This window comes from Apaloderma vittatum, unplaced genomic scaffold (genome assembly GCF_000703405.1).
Source record: "Apaloderma vittatum isolate BGI_N311 unplaced genomic scaffold, ASM70340v1 scaffold16319, whole genome shotgun sequence".
Taxonomy (NCBI): Eukaryota; Metazoa; Chordata; class Aves; order Trogoniformes; family Trogonidae; genus Apaloderma; species Apaloderma vittatum.
Window position 1 is genome coordinate 5,739 of NW_009734770.1, and position 21,633 is coordinate 27,371.

A 21,633-nucleotide genomic window follows, 5' to 3' on the forward strand; every position below is an offset into this window, starting at 1 on the left:
TACCACCGCTATAGCCCGATATAACAGTTCCTCCTCAGGATCCCCATGGAACAGGTTGTACAGAGTCTTTGAGAACTGGATGAACTGAGACTACAGAGAGATACAGAGGAGACTATTCAGAGAGCAGCAGCACAACTGTCCTGTCGCACTGCACACTGTGATCTCAGGCCAGCGACAGCTGCTGGGAGGCACCTGGTACAACTGCTCTAATAAAAATATGGGCATGGACCAGCCCTGATAAACTTAAGTGTGTCCAAAGTCCTTCTCTTCATGAGCTTACAGCAGTTTAAAAAAGTTAAAATAGGTTATAGCAGTTTAAAAAAACACCACAGCCTCGCCTAATGATTAATGTCAAGGTCTGAAACTTAAAGCATCCTAACAAATCCTTTAGAAAACTACTGACAGAACTTAAAGGATAAGCAGCAGTCAAGAACAGACTTAAATAAGACTCAGTTTACCTGATTCATTCGTGGCAATTCCTTAATGTTTTCTTCTTTTTTAAGAAGTTCATCTTGCCACTGTTTCAGATATGCCTGAATATCAACCTTCCCCTTCCCTACTTAACAAAAAGAAAAAAAAAATTTTAAAAAGTGAGCAAACAAGAACTAAGCACTTTCCATGAGGGATGATGAGTAAAAGAACTGGCATCTTCAATGTCATCCCTTCTCAACAGAGTGGTGGGGCCAAGAACTAAACAGGATGAGAGTTCACATTATGCTCTTGCCCCTCGGACTAAACTTATAAAAGTGGATATAATATTAGCACTACGCTAGGTATGACATTACTCAGTGTATTTTGTTACCACACACTTTTCCAGCTCTGCTCCCTCAAAAGACAAAGTAACAAAACATTTCCAGGATTTTTTACCTTTTTCTGGGCTGCTCTTCAAAGAGTCACCTTTAGAACTATCTGCAACAGATGAAACTACAGTTTAGGAGGAGAAAAAGAAGAAAAAATTATTTATTTGAGAAAGACGGACCAAAGATTCATTTCCTCTTATGAAAAATTCCTTCCTCAATGAGCAAGACACTCACTGACCCCTACATTCTCAACACACAGTACACAAAGAAGAAACCACATGGTAAGATTTGTATACTTTCATGGTAAGATCTGTATACTTTCTATAAAAACTGAAGCCACCATGAGGCTGGAGATCACAAAAGAAACTGCAGTCAGTTATATCAACCAAATAATCTTCATAACGCTCACGGCTCATGTCTCGAACAGCAGTAAAAAACAGTTCCCATGTATTATAGATAAGGTATTTTTGAATAGTTTTTAGGAAACGAAAAGGATCTGTCTTCCAAAGAAGTAAAAATGCACAGCTTTCCAAACAAAATATTTTATCAACTCCATAAACTTCTACCCAACAGAGCTTTTTTCAGCTTACTTGGTTTCAAGTGGAAGCAAATAATTTTGAAACACTTGCCTGTGTGCCTCAAAATAATAACAGACTTGGATATTTTATTTCTTGAGGCAGGTCCCTTTATGCCTTGAATGCAAAAGTGAAATCACTTTGACAGCCACTGCAACAGGTCATCTCTTATGCTGAGAAATGCTGACCACACTTCCTTATTTTCACAGAAACACCCATGGCCTTTGAATTGCATCATCAGACTGGCCATCCACAGATCCTGTGCTACTTTATGAAAATGTAACTGTCTACAGAAGATCTTTGCAGAGGATTCTTGTTAACAGTGATATGATTTACTGGATTTACTAGTTTTCAGAAGACAGCTCTCCATTTTTCACCACAAGATAACAGACTCCTAATATTCTGCAGGCAAAACCTGGAGCTTACCACTGAGTTGGCTGAAGTGGATCAGCTCTTCTTTTGAAAGGCCACCACCTTTGGCAGGGCTTAGAGATTCCACTTCAGTAAAAGCTGCAATAAATAAATTAAATTAAATAAATTTTGGGGCTCCCAAGCATTACCAAAGCAGTGATAAAACCCAAAAGCTTTATACAGACAAACGGTCCCTTTGAAAAGAAATTATGTTGGAGCAGTTTAAGTCCTTTCCAAAGGATACATTTCTCTGCAAGAAATGCACATCTGCACTACAGCTATCAGACTGTACTGTAGCCAGTCCTGGTGACAACAGGAAGAAAAATAAAACTGAAGAAAAAAAACCCATGTAAAGATGATAAAAGCCCGGAACAGCCCTCCCAAAATGGCACTGGCTCTCACTTACCTGGAGGGATGTGTAACTTAAAAAGAAGCTTGAGTTTGTCTGTGAAGCTTCCATTATACATGGTATCTGTTAGAGGGAAGAGGCAAGACAGTCTGTTCAACTGGACCAAACTTCAGAACACCCTCTTAAGTTAAACAAATACAACCCAGGGAGGTGAGAACTGGACAAATGTCCTACCTTACATGGAGTATAACTAGGGATGAAACTTAAGGAAGGCAGTATCACCTGCAACTGGGTCTGGGGTTTGCCTACACCAAGCAAAGAACACTAATGATGTCTATGACTTGCTAAAATGACACCACAGCACCAAAGAAATATAGCATTGATGTGTGCATTGATGTGTTCTCAGCATTTTCCCTTAAATTTTTGTTTCCTGAACAATACCACTTTGAAAACAAGGCGAAAGGAACAGAGTAGTAAGGCAAGAAAACTTTCAGTTCCCCAGAGATATCAGGCACTGATCATTGCAACAATCTGTGTATGAAATGGCTTAGTATGAGGAAGCATTTATCATCAACCAAACAGACTGTGCAATGAGATCATACCAGTTCCTAATTTTCTGATATTCTGATGGTAAAGCCATATTTAAATTTAATCTCAAATAAGAGATTATTGTCCAAAGGAGGAACATCTCAGGAAAGTTACTGGTTTGTAAAGCCTTGTGTGTTATGACACACCATGGTGAAACAGAGGCAAGAAAATGAGAGCACAGTTCCTTAACTTAAAGCCTTCATCAACCCCTAAATAGCACAGCTCCCACTCTCAAACTTGTAAATACACTTTGAGCATTTGGCTTGCCATTTAAAAAGTGTTTGTATCTAATGTCATACAACTAAAATCAGACTATTTGACTCTAAGTTAACAGGCAACTCTTCTTAGGCTCTATATGTAGTGTGAAGAAGGTGGCAGACTCCAGGACTACTCCCAGGATGGAGCTCCCCTGTGAATGTGCTACCTACAGGCGTCGTTCTCGTACCAAGAACACAGGCAAATTGTTTGAAGTTTATAAGGCAATTGGAGCTCTCATCCATCAGTCTGAACGTCCACAATGCGAGCGAGTCTCTGTTTGCACAGTGTGACCAGGGGCTCAGGAGATGAAAGAGAACCCTGAACTGCTGGCAGTCGATCCGATACTGGTCGAGATAGGGCAGGCTGGCATCGTGATGTTGCAAGACGGGACTATTCACATTCCAGTAACAGGAAAGAAAGTGCTCCTTCTGCAAAGGAAACACAGAACGTTAGATTTTCTGAAATGACTCTCTCTGAGTGAAGAATGTGGGAAGTTAACTATGCAATTTGATTTAAAGCTGACATGTAAAACATATGCTGAATCTAGTTTTTACCTTAATTGTTAAAACTGTTTCACACCTGTAACACAGTCCACCATTAAGACGAATGTTTGGTAAGTGAGGAAAATGGGACATTACCTTGAATAAATCATAAAGCTCTTCAAGATCACTAGGACTAAATTTTACATCCTGGGATACAACACGTAGCTGAAACAAAATTACAAAAAAATTAATTAATGAGTCTTCCCTCTTTCAAATAAGCCTGTGCAATAAAGTTATGGGAGACTTAACCTTACATTAAAAGATATTGTTTGAATATTCCAGGTTTTGGCATGTTACAACTAGGGGTAAGAACAGAACTTCTTTTTAAAAGCAGTCAGAAGAGTATGGACTAAAAGAAATAATTTCACTCCAAAAAGTGGAGCTTAAAGCTAGTCACACTGCTTGCATACATGGAGTCTGAACTATGAAACCCAGGAGATGAAGTCCAATTATTTATAAATATATAACATACAGCTTCCTTTATAACGAGCAAATGCATGTTCAGCTCTCAAAAGTGAAGGTGAATCCTCATTTTTTAAATTAAAAAAACCAATCAAACTGTTTAAAGCTTTTTGAAACAAAGTTAGCTAGAAGGTCAGGTTCCATCTTTACAATAAGTATGTTTTGTAGAGTGAAATACAACAGTTTTAATCTTAAGACAAGCAACAGCATTTAGTGTCAGTTGCTACAAGCCACATCTACCACACTGCTTGTTAAACAGACCAGTATTTAACCATCAGTTATTGGAAATGAGCCCCTGAAATTAAAGGACAAAGGAAACCCCTCGCAATGTCCACTTTCATTCAGGAGTCTGAACTTAAAGGATGCTATTGGCAGTTGAAGAGCTACCACACCCCACACGTGTTACGGGACATCCACACACACGACAGACAAAAAGCAACTCTTGTTGATGCAGTACAACAATCTCTTCAGTGGCTCTTGGTGTTGCTTCCCAGAGTAAAAATGCAGTTTTTAATTATACTGTAGCACCGTGGACATTTTGCAGCACTCTATGCCTCTAAAAGAAATGCATCAACAATTTAACAGCAGCAGATGGAAATATAGGTCAGCCTGTTCCAATCACTGCAAAGTGTCAGAGACGTGCCAGCTTTTCGAAGTTGTCCGCGATGATGTTTCTTGTAATGAGACCAGAAGGTCACGCTGTGATTCACAGACTGAAAACGTCACAGGCCAAACCTCAGTTAACAGACAGCCTGCAGGCAAGAGGGATTTCAGCATATAAAATTACATATCTGGCCCTGGAAAATGGCCCCTGGAAAATCTTCTCAAAATTTTCCAAAACGGAATGAATTTTATCAGCTGGATCCGAGTCACTCACCACATTCTGCTTGGTCGTAGCTTCTAGCGTCTGAATCACATACAGCCTGTTCCTGCAGCGCATGCTCTCAACATCCTCATACCGAATATCGCCGTATCTCTAAGGGGAAAAGCACCGTTCTGTGAAATCAACTGTTGCTGGACACACCTAAGCAGATACTTTTGTCTTTCTTGCATCTAAGAACAATACAGGTATGGATACAAAGGCAGATCCCAGAAACTCTGAGCAAAAAATCATTTATTAGAGCACTACCATTCTCCTAAACAGTGCAACTTTTAAGAGGGCAGGTGTTTCCAGGAGCGATGGAGAAAGAAGAGACCGGAGCAGTTCACTGTGTGGGAAGACAAAAGAAGGATTTTATCGTGTGTTGGCTCTGTGTCCAACTCTGCTAAGACATGGCAACGACTACAGCAAGGTAGCAAAGTCTAAGATGTGTATGTTGTCAGGGCATGAAATTCACTCTTGTGAACTTTAGAAATTAGCCAAAGTAATTTCTGAACCGTTTCCAGCTACTGCTGGAATTTCTCAAGGACAGGGAATGCGTCTGAGCATTGGAGTAGAATAAACACATGTAGCTTTAAAGAAAAGTGGGATAGTAGCCAAAAACTATTGAAAAATTCCCAGAGAAATCATGAAACAAATTATTAAACAACTAAAATCCAAACAGAAACAGATAAAATAAAATAAAATAAGCCAACGTTCTTTATCAAGATCACATCAAATCAATTTAATTTCCTCCTATGAGGAACTCAGTCTAGTGTGCTGAGCTGAAACAGCAGGTAGGCTACAGCTTTATTTCTATAAAGGTTTTAACACTCTTCATCATCACATGCAACCAGGAAGACACAGCCTAAACACACTCACCACATACCATGTGCACAACTGGTTCTAACAGCAAACTTTGAGACCAAATGAGTGATAAACAACTGAACTAGGCAGGACTTCTAGAAATTTTCCTGCAGTGATTTTTGTTCCTGTTTTCAGGAAAGCACTTCAAACAAGATACAAAAAACTGCAACAAAGTCATAAAGAGTCTAAGGACGTAAGCTTAGAGGAAAGGTTAGAGAAACTGGCCATGTTAATTTAGAAAAATTAAAAATCAGAGTTGGAAGGGTGATAACACCAAGCACCTCATACAGGGCTGCTGCCCCAAGGAATTGCAGAGAAAACTGCCACTGACGATCCTCAGTGGAGTTTTACGAGCATCTAAGAGGAACTATACTGGGTATGATTATATTTTCTGACAAGGGCAGAAAAGCCCTACAATGGGCTACATTTTCTGCAGAATCTCGTCTGTTGAAGAGTTTTAACAACTTCAGGTATTTTTCAAGGAAGATCTGGGTGTATGCTGGACAAGGAGCTGCACTGGATGTCCCCTCTTCCAGAACTGTATTTCTGTGTTGCTGTGAAGACCACTGCCAGCATACTTCTGACTTGGACAAAGAGGAAGCAGAGAGAAATTGCATCTCTGAATCATAACTCATTCACTGCTCTGGCTTCTGGGCACTGATATTGTGCAATGGCCTCAGTAAGAATACAAGATATATAATCTAACTCTGAATTAGTGCGATATGATAAAATGTTACAGGATCTTCTCTTCACTAGGTAAATATGACTTCTTCATACCTGATTAGACTGCCAAAGAACGAGTATTATGTTTGTGCCTGAGTCATAAAGGCATGAAACTGAACATCATTTTAAAATTCAACTCTGCATCTTTTCACTTAATCTCTTTTATCTTGTGAACACCCATGCAAAGTGACAGTATCACAGAGAACATCTCCGCTCACTTATTCATGACCTGTAACCAAACCTATCTGCAGAATGACAACTCCGCCATTGCAGCAATCATTCCATTTCGACATTTGTTTTATTTTTTTTTCCATAGCAATACAAAAATAAAACCCTTCACCAGAACAGAACTGTGTTGAAATTAACTGTCTGGTCAAAACGGGAAGCAGGAAATTGACTCTCGCTTTGTATCAGCAGCTCTCAAACATCTACCAGCATTGAAGAAATTCAGTTTCAACTGAAAAGTTTACATCCAAAAAAGGGGCTATGAGATAGAAGAGGGGATACGGGTCTAGGAACAGGGCTGTCACCTTGGAAGCAGGAGATTCAGGTTCAAGGATTTGCCCAAATCAACATTCAAAAGCCAACTCATTAACTATTGCTTCAGACCAGCCACCTGCCTGCAAAGGCGGGGGAAGACGAAAGGGAGTTTCTTTTGCTTTGTCTTTCAGTAATAATTTCACCTCTGTGAAAGTTTCAGCTTCCAATTCAGAATGCAACATACAGCACTTCGCTGTGTACCATCTCTGTTCTTTATTCTGCAAGTGCTCATCGTCACTGTGAGGTCTCACCAAGACAAGACAGACCATAATAGTCTACAACTCTTCCTAGAAGAATCTTACAACACTTTACAAACATGATTCTTCAATATAATGTTCTTGTGAAACAATACTGACAGCAGAAGCACAGACCTTTTCTGTGATGAGCCCAATGCTATAAAGACACTTCAAGAAAACTTGAATTTCTGATTCTTGTTTTTGCTCACCCAGTAAAGGTAATGCCTTCTTTTCAGTCAAAATCAAAGGACTCCTAAACTATATAAGTTACAATTAGTTGTTCTTTTCTGAGTCTAAGCCAGGACATTTTTCCCAGAGAGATGTATTGTGAACCTTTCACTAGAAACACACAACTAAGAATCGAGAAGGAGGGGAAGGATCATATAGATAAAAGAAATAGCTAATAGAAAGAAAAAAAAAAAGTGAACATATCTTTTCTCCCAGATTGCTTTTCACTTCAGGTGGGCTGAGCAGAAACCTAGCTACAAATGCATTAATGCCCTGTTACAAATCAGGCCAGGGAAGGAAATGCCTCACGAATCTCTGAGGACTAAAGGAAAATGAGAAGCCTGACCTATTTTCTCCCCAATGCAGAGCTGCAAAGCTAGACACTGCAGAAATCAAACTTGCAAATTAAAATAAAGTGTTAAAAGATTGTAATTGGTCTTCCTCACTCAGCACATCTCTGAACAGGTTTCCTGCACGGGTTGTTAGGTCAAACGCTACCACTACCTGCAATCTGCAGTAATCGCTCTCAAACTAGTAAATGCAAGGGCCATTTCTGTTGCATCTTGTCCCTTAGCTGAAATACTAAGCCAGTGAAGGAGGGATGGCAATGCATGGCCTGTGATGAACCTAGGGAACTCCACTCAGGACAGCCTAGCAAGCACATTCCAGGCAGTTAAAAATCAAAGCAACGCAAAACCAAACCCATCCCATCACCCGTAAGGTTTGCAGTGAGGCTCAACAAAATAGAGAGCCCAATTTCTACCCATGCAGACAGATTTTCTCTTCTAGTTTGTACAACGCAGCCGCACCACTTTTAAGGTAGCCCATGCACTGTAAACACGGCACGGGATGTGAAAACATACCCCCAAGGACACGTACTTCATTTGACTCTCTGATCAAATCAGTAATGTCCACTTTTGGGTGGTCGCTCTTCGCATCGCTGAGGTTGGAGCCCTGCTGCACAGCTGGAGGCAAAGGACTGTCTTTGTTAGTGACACTGTCAAAAAATCTGCACAAAGCAAACACACAAGAAGTAAGCAGGAACCAGTTTATCACGACGAAACGGTAACATCAGCACCTACTGAAGACAAAATGCGCAGAGAACGGGAAACAGCAAAGAATATCAGCGTGAGTAGCACAAATACGCTGTAATAGTAATAAAGATACACAAACATGGGGACTGGCTACCCAGAAAAGGTTATGGAGCTTCTAGTCTTGGGAGTTCTTAAGACTCAGCTTGACAATAACATGGCTGATGTGATCTAGCGCTGGCAGGAATCCTCTTTTGTGTGGGAAGTGTGCCAAAGTCCCTTCCGCCCAGCATTCCCCGGTTCTCCACCAATCCATCTCATAAAGGTGTACAAGGTAACTCAGAGAAGGGAAGAGAGGCTTGTCCGTAACTGCCACCAAGGCAATCTTAATTCCCTCAGATGCATAAGCCAAGGCACGCCTGACCTGCACCCATCCATCGTACCCACACAATGAGCCTAAGCAGATCCACTAGGGAGGCTCGCCAATTCCTTTGCCAGCACCCAGGAGCACCTATCTAGGGTCTGATGGCTTCTTTTTTCTTGAGGAGAGGCAAACTACTGAATATAGCGACATGCTGCAGGCTGGATTAACTGTGCCACAGAAGTGTTACAGCCAGATAAAATGTTGAAAAGGCAAGAGTTCAAAAGGCGTTCGTAACAATCAACAAAATCTGCGGCGTCACGTGGAATCAGCAGCTTGCCTGGTTAAGGTCAAACTTAAAATTTCACCGCACTTTTGGATTTTAAATTTTAATATATTTAAACTGGGTGAATGTGCTATTTCTGTTAGTTTTTTTCAAGTGTTTCACATTTAAAAGAGTACAGCTAGGTTTTACAAAAAATACCAGGCTGCATGGTCACTTATAATAAAAATTACATTTTTCTCATTAATTCTGTAGCTCTTACTTTATTCAAATATGCAACATTTAAAAGTTTCACTAGAAGGAAAAATCTTATTATCAGTTCTTAAAAGACATAACTTGGTGACTCCCATAGCACAGTCATTTTGCTTTTTTAATGCTCCATGATACACAATCACAGCAGTGACAAAGAATTTAGGTAGGCAGCAAAGGAAAAACCGCAAGTTTTGCTTGCAGTGTATCAGCATACAAATGCACTTTATGTTGCATATTTGAATTTACTGTTCAAGTGCTAATATAGAACAGGCATCTGATTTGACCTCATCACATTTTTTTTGTCTTGCTTCTATTTTAAACCATGAGCAGTAGAGGAGCCAGTAGCTTGAACTCCAAGAACTGAGCTGTAGAACATATTGTCAGTAAGCTGGTGCCTGAACCATGTGGTCCAGTCTTAGACTACCTTATCACTACGGAAAGTCACCTTCTATATGCAAAATAAATTCCAGGCAAAACACACATTACTGCAAAATGTACAAAATGGCAATGGTTTTAGAAGAACTTGAATGGAGGATGGGATTTTCTGAGAAGCCAGGCACACTTTCCAGCCACCTCTTCCAGAACTTCGGCCCGAGATGAACATTTAATTTCTCCGAAGCCTTTGGAAGTCTTGGCCAGACGTCTACTCAGCTGCCCCAGAATGACTATTTGCTATTTGAAATTATAGTTGCTACTACATAGCCTGTAATAATAAGGTACACTGATACCTGTTGAGAACAGTGACCGCTTCCGCGTCATCTTTACAAGTCAGCAACTTCTCCATGTTGTATTCCAGCACTGCAAGACCCAGCTGCAAGACTGCCTTTATTCCATCATAGAAGAAACAGTCCACCACATTGACTGCACTTTCAATAGGCAGCACACTGATAAAAAGGGTAAGGAACCAGGAGAGAGAGACCGAGGAGAAAAAAGTCATGTCCGTCATGTGGTCTGTCAACTGAGGCAGATGAACCCTGATGAGCTCCTCAAACACTGCCTGATCTACCAAGGCACCTGCAGGGAAAGGATAACAAAACCACCACCCGAATCTTAATACAGAGAAACATACTTTTCTGAAAGCACCGGCCAGAAATAAAGCCTCTGCCCTAATGCAACTTTGCTGTAAAAGCAACCACAGGCCTAGATGCAAGGAACCAGTGGCTCCACTCCGTGCTGGAAGCTATGGACTCTAGGGATGGGCCCAGAGCGTCGCTGCGTGCTGGGAGGTGCTTCTGTGGGTGCGTGGCTACTCCCAACGATTCTCCTCACAGCCGACCTACCCTCTCTGCAATTAGAACCTTCACATCCAGTTTTCTTCTAGTGTGTGCACCCGCACGTACTGAGTATGAGATCAAAGACTACGTCTGGACCTGGAGTAATTATTTTTACTTTATTTAAGCTGAGTTTCAAATAAATAGCATGAACTGCAGTTATAATTCCAAAGGAACAGTATAATAGTCTAATTGACTATTTCCTAAGTAGTTATGTCTGGAGTAATTACAATATCTGAAATTCATATCCACTCCTGCTTAAGGAGTAGTCTTGGGACATCCTCTGCAACTGCCATTTTCTACTTCGCAACGCTGAATCAAAGGCAAGTTTCTCTCATTGACTGCACCACATAACTGAGAGGGGAGAAAAGAGGCTTGTCCTTAACTGTGACCATGGCCATCTTAATTCCCTCAGATGGGTAAGTGAAGACACGTCTGATCTGCACCTATTTCTCATACCCACACGGCTAGCCTGAACAGATCCTTACGGAGGCTGGCCAATTCTTTTGCCAATGGCAAGGCTGCTGTTCAGCCTGCAGCTCACTCCTTACATTTGCACTTAATGAATAATCATTTACATTCAATTCTAGACAGATAAAAAGACAGACAGAGGTTACCAATGATTCGACGATTGAAATAATCCGGTAGCATCCTTTCGCACACAGCAACCAAAAGCCAGAATGCTTCCTCCTCTTTAGCGTACAGCAGGAGTACTGATGTCAAAATATTCATTGCCTGCAACATTGGAACAGGAAAAGAAGGATTTATGAGGAAGGATGGTGAAAGATGTTGTCATTTGTTAAAATCTGTTTTTCTGACAGCGCTTTACAGCATGTTTTTAGAGCGCTAGGAAAACCTACAGCTGTACCCAGTACAAGACTTTTATCTCTATATTATTAAATACAGAGAATAGTATTTATACCACATAAAAATATTTTTAAGTGGTAGAAGTTCAGTAAGAAGGCAAAGGTGTATACGAAGTGGTTATGACAGCACTTACCAAAAATTCTAGTACAATGTAGACACTCATGTTACACAGGGGGATGAAATAAGCAAAGTAAGTGAACCACTGAGCAAGATACCGTTATGTATTTATGTGACTGATTTTACAGTGTGCCACTACACTGCCATCGTGAGCTAATATTTACACAACCAGCACGAAGAGTCTCAAAGCTGCTGTACCTGACAATATCCAATCTGGGGATTCCTGTATGCATAAGCCGTAAGAACTCTCCTGAGTGCAGAAATTCCTGTGTCACTTTGAAAGGCAGGATGCTCAGGTAAGGAGCGACGCAGATCTCGTTCAATTTCATCAGTAGCTAAAGTGCACGTTCCTAAAGACTTTTCCACGAGCTCCGTGTAATAACCAGGGTTGGACGCCATATCATTCACAGCACCTGCCAATACATCGTATCACACAGGATTAGAGGGGAACAGTAAAGCATCTACACGATTGTCTGCAATTTATGTAAAAATACTGGGTGACTATTGAGGTATCTCATGAATCTCCAGACGTTACTGCAGTAATGTATCAGAGTAATTCTACTGAAATTAATGGAATTACTCGAAAATGAAAACAGAACAGCAAAACAAAATAAGGCTTGGAGGAAATCTAGGTCACTTTCCATTATAAATTCGATTCTGACTTACTGTTTTGTTTCATTGCTGGGGAGAAACTTCCTTTCAACTACAAATTTGCCCTTTTTTCTGACAAATACAATGCCTTTCTATTTGTAGAGTTGGGAACACATTAGAAAAACCAGGCAAAGGATTGATATCTACCTCATTAGTTTCATAACTTTTATGTCAACACTTTCCAAGTCAGAGATATTTGTCTAGTAAGAGAAGCATAAATGCCTATCTAAATGCTCAAGCAACACTAGCAAAGACAAATCCATGTTCACACATCCTCAAAAAGAACAGTAGGCTGCATGAAGAGTATAAAATGCAGCTGTTATCACAAACAGATCCTCTGAAACAGCAGAAAGCTCTGCACAGGGGAAGAGCTAACAGATGAGGTCTTGGGGGCTCCACAAAATCTGCAGCTCATCTTCCGCATCTGACACAGGCTTCCCGTATGATCCTGACCAAATCAGCAGCTACTGCTTTTCTAAGTGTTTCAGTGAATGGGAAAACACAGAGAGGTGTTATAAAGCAGCGTCTTAATTCCCTGGGCCTCCATTTCCTGAAGTTAAGGGCTCTGACACAGGTGTGTTCCACACAAGAAAGCCACAAAAAAACCACTCAGAGCTTCGGCAAGAGACTCCATAAGTGTAAGAAAGTCCACGATTCCCATACATCTCACTCTTTAAACCAAGCAACAGCACATAGCAAAGGGCTGCTGAGAACTGGGGCCAAATTCTCTACCAGGACAACATTTTTTTTGTGTATGTCTGGTAATGCTATCCTCTCAGAAAGTTTAAATCAAAATAACTGAAACACAGGCCCACAAACGTGTTTTTCTTTTTAGCAAGTAAAGAGCCTTTGCCAAAAATCGTTTGTCTCCTGGAACAGCATGTATTCTTACTGTTATTCTTCAGTTGCGTTTGTCATAGAAGAAGCAGATGCAAGTTTAGTTTGGATCAAACCAAAACTAAGTAACAGACAAAACTATCCTGCTCATCATTTTGAAGTGTCTTTCTTCAGAAATCTTTGGATAAATTGCCAGAGGTAAGAGCACTTTTTGTTCAACTACGTTCACTCAGTAACTAGAACATCCATACAGTGCAGTCCACAAAATGAATCAACTCTACTTGCGATGCAATACCTGAGAAGAGTAGCCAGAGCTCTCCTCTTAATGCCTCCGGGATCCCTCTTACAACCAGGTCTCGAGTCTTCTTCGTTCGAAACATACTGACACCATGTCCCCGTTCAACAAAGAGGATGTTCCAGGACTGCTCTTTCATTTTTTCTTTCAGCTAGGAAAAGCAGAAGACAACAAGCATTAAGTATACTGGATGCTTTTGCTCAGGTTTCAGAAAGCAGAACCAAATTCTGTTCTCAGGTATATTCATACCAAGTGGAAACGACAGCCCTGGCACCCATGTTGATACATGAAATGGATGCTGATGCAAATCAGGGCAAAATCTATCCTGTGCATGATGTAAGTTTGGCATACAACACAATCTCCTATGTTACAAGAAGGTCTATACCAGACCAGACAAAAGCTAAACCTAATCCAGAACCCCACCTGACAGAAACCAACAGCAAGTGCCACAGGACAGCAAGGTCAAGCAAACATCTGCAAAATCCTCCTCCCTCCTCCAGCAACAACAAGCACCTCTTCAGCAGAGGCAATCTCTCTGAATCTGACAACACACAGCAGATTTTTGCTTGCAAATTGCTTTCTGAACAGACAAACCCGCCGCCTTCTACCTTCACTTGAAGGCCCCTTGTTGCTATATTAAGACAACAAACAAGCACTCCCTTCCACCTTTTCCAAGGCTCTGTTAAATTCAACCTTTCCCTTACTTCCCACTGTAGAATGATTCCAACATGTAAACAGCAGCAACGGTATGCAAGTTGGATTTTCATTTTAAATGAAGTTATCGCCATCCGTTATGTTTTTATTATTCACTATTCTGCTAAATTTATTTAAAAAAAAAATCAATAGGTAGATAAACCTACTTGTTTCCTCTAGATTGAACCATTTCATAGAACCATAGAATGTTCAGGTTTGGAAGGGACCTCTAGAGATCCTCTAGTCCAACCCCCCCGCCAGAGCAGGATCCTCCAGGGCAGCCACACAGGAACACGTCCAGGTGGATTTTGAAAGCCTCCAGAGAAGGAGATTCCACACCATCCCTGGGCAGCCTGTGCCAGGGCTCTGTCAGCCTCACAGGAAAGAACTTTCTCCTCATGTTGAGGCAGAACTTTCTATGTTCTAGCTTAAACCCATTATTGCTAGTCCTATTACTGGGCACCACTGAGAAGAGACCGGCACCTTCCTCTTGACACTCACTCCTTGGGTATTTCTATACATTAATAAGGTCCCCTCTCAGGCTTCTCTTTTCAAGACTAAACTGCCCCAGTTCTCTCAGGGGCACAGGAGAGATGTTCAAGTCCCTTGGCCCTCCTCATAGCTCTCCGTTGGACTCTCTCCAGTAGGTCCCTGCCTCCTGAATTGAGGAGCCCAAAACTGGATTTGCAGCTTTGGCCCCCCATCAACAAAAAGTTATGTAATTATCAAAGGATCACAACGTATGAAGGATTTAAAGGCAGTGAATGACAAGTGACAAAGCAATGAGACAGCTAACCCGTGCAAGGTGCACCGGTGCAGACAAATTCTGCCACCACACTTCTCCTGCGGTGTTCCCAGAATGTATTGCCAGTGTAACAGATAAGAAAATTCAATATTTGATACAATTCCTTTTGGCAACATTAAAAACTTCCTCTTGGAAGAATTTTTTCAGCTATTTTCACGTAAATATACATATTTGTATGATACATGCATACAAACAAATCTGCTTATTGTAACTTGGGCCAATTTTAAAGTATTGCATTTTTTGTTGCTGCTTTGTGATAAACCGCATAACATTTTCTTGGTAAAGGGTAAATCAATAGGAGAAGAAACAAAGATGCAATTGAACAGAGGCAGTAGAAAATACAAGGAAAAACAGGGGGAAGAGAAGGTAGCTTACGCGTGGTGGCAGGTTTCTCTGTGCTAATGTGGAGCTCTAACAAACAATGAGAAAAGAATATTTGGCCATGATGGTGCAATGAAGTCAAGCAAGTGATTATTTGCAAAGTCACCGTCACAGACACCTGCTTAATTACTCTGATAAATTAACATATTTCAACACGTCTGTGAACTGTTCTTTGCTAACAGCAATAAAAACGTACTAACTCTGTTACAGACGAAATAACATCCCACAGAAACTCGCCAAGCAACACAAGTGGCTTCCTTTTTGTTGATTCATCATGCTTTGTTCCATTACATTAGTTGACAGATTTGGAACAGAACGGCTACAAATAGTGAAAGCACACAGAGGGATGGCATGACATCTGTGATTCTCCCACTGTTTCTCAGACTTTCCTCGGTTTATTTACATGAGCTCCAAACAGCACTAGGAGAGAATCAATGACCAGGAGAATTCACAGGAGAATGAAGTCTAATTGGATTAAGGAGGGGAACTAATAGCTGAAAGCATTTATGCCCATATAGGTTTTACATTTAATCAAATATTTATCAAGCAGATAGAATGTTTCTACAAACAAGCAATTGCTGTTAACATAGAAGAAAATGGTGAACTAAACATGTAAGTAAAACCTGCTTCACAAAATGAAAACTGGCAAAAACTCGCTGTTCAGATAAAACTGAAATTACAGGCATTTTACCTGCAGAGTAGAAGGAGGTGGAGATAGTAGAAACTGTGAAATGGATCCTTTGTGAAGCACAAGATTACTAATAAATTATTGATTATGTATCTAAAACACAATTCAACTTCTCTAAAGCAAAGCAACTCATGATCAGGTGCTCCAAGGCTCCAGGGCTGAGACAGGGAGAACACTGCCACTGCATTTTCTGTGCATGCAGCAGTAAGATTTAACATTGTTAAAGCAATTAAAGGCTGAAAGGAACAGTAGGTTTTGTCCAACATACTATACTTCTGTCCAACATACTACAAAAAGTAGAACGTAATATTCCAAATTACTTTCTCCTGCCCAAAGGGTGTTTATTTTCCAATATTTATAATATTAAAAATTCCGTATCTTAATTCACTGAGCTCTGCTGAAAGATTTAATTTAAAAATACAACGTTTTTGCCTTCTGGCACACACTACAAAGAAGTAAAATTAGGATGTCCTACTGCAAAAACAATTAAATCTTCTCCAGAGCATTATCACAGAATCACAGAATGTCAGGAGTTGGAAGGGACCTCAAAAGATCATCGAGTCCAACCCCCCTGCCAGAGCAGGGTCACCCAGAGCAGGTCACACAGGAACACGTCGAGGTGGGTTTTAAATGTCTCCAGGGGAGACTCCACAACCTCCCTGGGCAGCCTGTGCCAGGGCTCTGTCACCCTCACAGGGAAAAAGTTTTTCCTAATGTTTTTGTGGAACCTCTTATGTTCCAGCTTGTACCCATTGCCCCTTGTCCTGTCATTGGACATCACTGAAAAGAGCCTGGCACTGTCCTCCTGACACTCCCCCTTGATGTGTTTATAAACCTTTATGAGATCAACCCTCAGCCTCCTCTTCCCCAAGCTAAAGAGACCCAGCTCCTTCAGCCTTTCCTCACCAGGGAGATGTTCCACTCCCTCCATCATCTCTGTGGCTGTGCTGGACTCTCTCCAGCAGTTCCCTGTCTCTCTTGAGCTGAGAGGCCCAGAACTGGACACAATATTCCAGATGTGGCCTCACCAGGGCAGAGCAGAGGGGCAGGAGGACCTCTCCCGACCTATAATGTCCTTGGACAGAAATGCAAAAGAACAACGCAAGGATGAAATTAAGTCAATTTCTTGGTCACATTTTCTTTGCCCCCGAAGAGTTTGTAAGACTTCATATCTTGACAATTCAGACAGATACAAAACGTGTTCGCTATCACAGAACAAACAGCCAACTCTTCCCTGAGGGGTAGAAGAGCAGGAGGAATTAGCTCCGTGAAGATAAGGCACATCATTATTAAAGAAGATGAGCAGAAAATCGAACAGAGCCATGAAGAAGCACCCTGTGGACTCCAAATACAGAAAAAGCAGATGAAAGAATATTGGCAAAGTCCCCGAGGAAATCAGCAGCCTGCCTGGAACACATTTTGAATATACTCCAGTCCTTTCCAATTAGATTCCAAAAACTGTTGGTTGGCCGTTTTATCGCTTACCATTTTAGAGTCTAGATTCTCAGCATCCTGAGGATGGTAGACAGTCATTAGGGCTTCTGTACCGACCGTTTTGCTGTTATCTCTCTGACCCATCGTTGATGGTCCCGCGTGAAAATCCTTTGGACTGTCAGAGCCAGAACTAGCTGCAACCTTGGGAAAAAAGGCAACAACGGTAGCTATAAATGCCAAACAGTCCTTCAAGAAGCAACACCGATACCAGAAACTGTTTTACTTCTAGACCATCATTGGTTATTATATTAAATTACACGTGTCAGACACAGACTTCCAAAATAAACGAAAAACAGCAATCTCTGCTCTGCACAGCTGGGCCTTCAGGAGGCTGCACTTGTAAAAAAAAAAAAATCCTCTTTCTGCAGACAAAAACTTAATTATGAAGGGACAAATAATCACAATGAGAACTGTAACAGATAGGGAGGACTGATCTCCCATCATCACTGAAGTTAAAAGAAAAACATTTATTTAAATGGACCCATATACTGAATTATACAGGAACGCTGAGAGCATTAAAAATCAGCATTACAACCCAGATTGTTTTTAAAAACCTGGTGGAAAACAACGTAAAAGAACATAAACCAGAATGCATTCACAGTAGCACCACTGTTCGACATATTCCCTTTTATACGGGCACAGAGTTACTTATTTTTCCACCCCTTAAAACCAGAGGTGCATGACTTAGCATGGCATGTCAAAATAATGCAGATATAACTCAAAATTTTCTAAAAGGGAATGTCCTTGAGCAGTAGACCTTATCACTCAGGTCTCCCCGGGCTGTGTTGTTCCCTTATCAGCTGAGCATTTCTGCTCATGTCAAGCTACCTGGCATTTATTACTCATTTTTTGCCTTTTAACTCTCCAGAATCAAAACCTCAAGGTAGAGATTTTCCTGATACACCAATTATTTTCTACCAAAAGGCATTATCTGTACACTTCTTCACTCTTCAAAGTGTCACTTCAGAGGCTATTCCAGCTCATTCTACTTCAATTTTTTTCAGGGAAAAATCTTCAGGGTAGAGATACAGCAACTATAAGTAATGCTTGTTAGGGATGTTTTGTAATTGCTTTCTTATTTCTCATGCATGAAACTACACATACAGATTTCTGCACGTTTAGAAAAAAACCTTACAATCATTCCATCAACTTTCTGAGTCAAACAGTCAGCTAGCAAAAACTGACACGGCTACGCATAATTTTACGGCTGACTGGTGGACTTATTTTAATGTGGAGGGTCTTAAGGCAGGAGATGGGAACATGATTTTTCAAAGAGAAAAAAAAAAAGACATATTTAGACAACTTCAGCTTCAAATCTAGAGTTACAGCAGACAACACTACCCATCTTGCATCTAGATACAGGATTAAATATACATGTATTGCATTACACAGCAAAACACTGACAACAATACGTAAACTCTTTGTGAGACTACAAAACCTTATTCCTAGGAACAGGTACTAGGAAATCAGAAGTAGCAGAGCAGTTACCTCTGTGGTTATGATGTGTTGTGGACTTGAAGTGGCATTGCATTTCATCCTGAGCTTCGCCACAAGCTGTTCGAAATCTCTAATCTCCGTGAAACGAAAAGCCGTTTTTCCTTTGGTACTAATGTTGACTCCCCTAGTGGCTGGATCTGCCTTATCCACACCTGTGACCTACGGAGGCAAGGATATATAAATTCAGCAATAGATTTTACCAGCTTATTTCTAAAAGAGAAAAACTTGTTGAAAATACGTGTGGACGTGACACAATAGAACGAAACACAACACAAGGAGAGTTAGTTAATGCAAGTATCAAATTCATGACTGTAAAGCTCAGTGGTCTGGAGCTATTTTAGTACAAGGTCCTAAGTATTACGCGATAGATTTTCAACAGAACACTGAAAATCTCTGAGGTTTTCCCAGCTGTGAGTGCTGAGCTTATCTGAAAATCCTGCCTCCTTCCACCTGCTGAAGCTGTATCGTTTTTTCTTACCATCCAAAAGCAGACAAAACATGGCTTTTGCAAGTAAGTAAGTAAATGAAATAAGTTTCACAAGGATGAATTTCCACTGGGAATACCCTTCCGAAGACAGCTGTCATAACATCACAGCTAGAGCTGATTTTAATTGCCATGATGGAACAGTTACAGAGTAGAGCAGTTAATACACTTTAACAACGCAAGTACAAGTGAGACAATCATGACTAGCTACACTGCCTGCCATTGCTGATGCTTCTACAGCTAAAGAATGAAAGACCACCGAAAAAAAGTAACTGCAGAACAAATGGTGAGGACCTGAGAACCCACAAGAATACATTTGGAGTCAGCTCCTTTAACAGCCTTTTCTTGTTTTTCACAGGTTATGGAAGTCTTGATTGTTTTCAGGACTATTTAGAGACAATCAAATAAATTCCTTCATCTGGGCAGGGAACATGAAATGTATTGCTGGAATTAGCTCAGTTCACATCGGATGTCTTAACGTCAGTTTGCACAGAGCACGCAGAGCAGTTCCAGAACCTCATTAATTTTCAGGCTACTGTAAGATATGTCTGGATGCTCATGAAAAACTTTTCACACCGTAAGACTGAAATGTGGCAATACTCCACATCACACAAAGTCACGACAGGGATGAAGGTTTGGGGGTATTTGGTGTTAATTTTTTTCCAGAATCTAGTCCACAGTCTAGCTATGGTACTCTATAGAATTCCGAATATGGTCCTTGTTCAATTCAGTGTGTCAAGGCTATCGGCTGTAACGGCACCAACACTTGTTCACTGATGGCTGTCAAGGGATTTTTCTAGAGTTTTGAGCGCTGCTCGACTGCTGCAAAAAGAATTGCCCTACTGAGCTAAGAAAGAAACACAGCAGAGCAATTACCAATCCCCAAGATCACCTACCCTCTCCAATTCTTTACTTTTCATCTTGAGAATATCTCAAGAATTAAGCATAAGCTTTTTGATTTAAAAAAGAAAAATATTAAAACATTTGGATTCTTTACCAGAAATACGAGTAAACAGAAAAGTGAAAGAGGATACAGGGAATGAAGCTGAAGCATGAAAGCAGTTAAGTAAAACTACAAACAGAATCCTCACATGCAGTATCCAAGGTAGTGGGAAATGTATGACGTCATGTGAAGTAATCAGATTCTACTTAAAATCTGTAAAATTGACAGTGAACTACACAAATGCAAAACTTCTGGTATAACTGGCTCTGACTTGTAGTTTGCATTACCTCTCTTAATGGAATGATGACACTGCAGAGGCTGCCATCCTGGCTAGCAAAGCAGATGTAGTTTTCTGAAATGCACATTTTCCCGTGGGTGTTGTAATGACTGAAAGGAACCCACAGGAAGCACTCATGAACTTCCTTCAAGGTCTCTTCTTTGGGTAGCCTGAAGAACGCACTAAACTGCTCACTGTGGGCACGGCTCTCTAGGCCTCTAGATTAAAAGGACAAAAAAAAAAGCAAAAAAAACAGGATAGGAGAGAGAAAAGAAAAAATAAATAAGTTTAAAATGTCTTTACAAATACAAAAATTAAAATTGAGATAAGACAGTAAAACCTCATGGTCTCCCATAATAATCTTAGGGTTGATCTGGAGGGTTCAATGTTTCGCTTGAAGAGGTGACAAAGGGCAGGACAGCACCTTTCTACTAGCACCTGCTTAACCACATATTTAAATACTTCACTGAACAGGAACAGATCCAAGCACGTTCTGACACGTGAAGGCACTCGGCTGAATCAGGGCCTACAGGGAGCACAGAAAAACACGCTAACAGCCTAATATGCTCCGTTTCCCCACTCATCAGAATAGTTCCTTTAAATCTAAAACAAGTTTTGGCTTGACAGAGGGTCAACTAGCCAGAAAAGTAGTACGTGTTAGAAACATCTGCCATGGGCTAATTCTTCACAGACAACGGCAGCCAGCGATGATGGTTTGGTTGGAGAGCAATGCCCCTCTCCAGCATCACTGCCAAACTGAAGTATCACCTACCCAGGAAGTACAACATCATATATGTTTTATTATCAAGGTACTATAAAACTAAAGAGTTCCGGGTTTTTTTCTTTCTTAAATCATAGGTGCATAGAGCTTTACACAGGAACAATTATTAGAAAAAAAATGCTTTATAATAACTTCCAATTTGCAGATAGGTAACATTTTCGAACAAAGATTTAGTTCCTTTTTCTGA

General features: G+C 40.7%; 1 protein-coding gene across 1 annotated transcript in view; it reads right to left on the reverse strand.

Moving 5' to 3' along the window:
• LOC104279201 (TBC1 domain family member 8B-like) overlaps positions 1–20,883 on the reverse strand; it is a gene marked incomplete at its 5' end in the record, with an annotated part of 21,224 nt that extends 341 nt beyond the window's left edge. The window contains 16 exon segments of the mRNA XM_009876400.1: positions 1–90; positions 459–556; positions 868–924; positions 1,802–1,885; positions 2,193–2,258; positions 3,169–3,409; positions 3,620–3,688; positions 4,863–4,961; positions 8,318–8,447; positions 10,094–10,379; positions 11,254–11,371; positions 11,819–12,033; positions 13,404–13,554; positions 17,456–17,605; positions 18,953–19,120; positions 20,676–20,883. The exon segment at positions 1–90 is cut by the window's left edge and continues 18 nt beyond it. Coding sequence (XP_009874702.1) covers positions 1–90; positions 459–556; positions 868–924; positions 1,802–1,885; positions 2,193–2,258; positions 3,169–3,409; positions 3,620–3,688; positions 4,863–4,961; positions 8,318–8,447; positions 10,094–10,379; positions 11,254–11,371; positions 11,819–12,033; positions 13,404–13,554; positions 17,456–17,605; positions 18,953–19,120; positions 20,676–20,883 — 2,230 coding nt within the window.
• Positions 20,884–21,633: the final 750 nt, after the last annotated feature.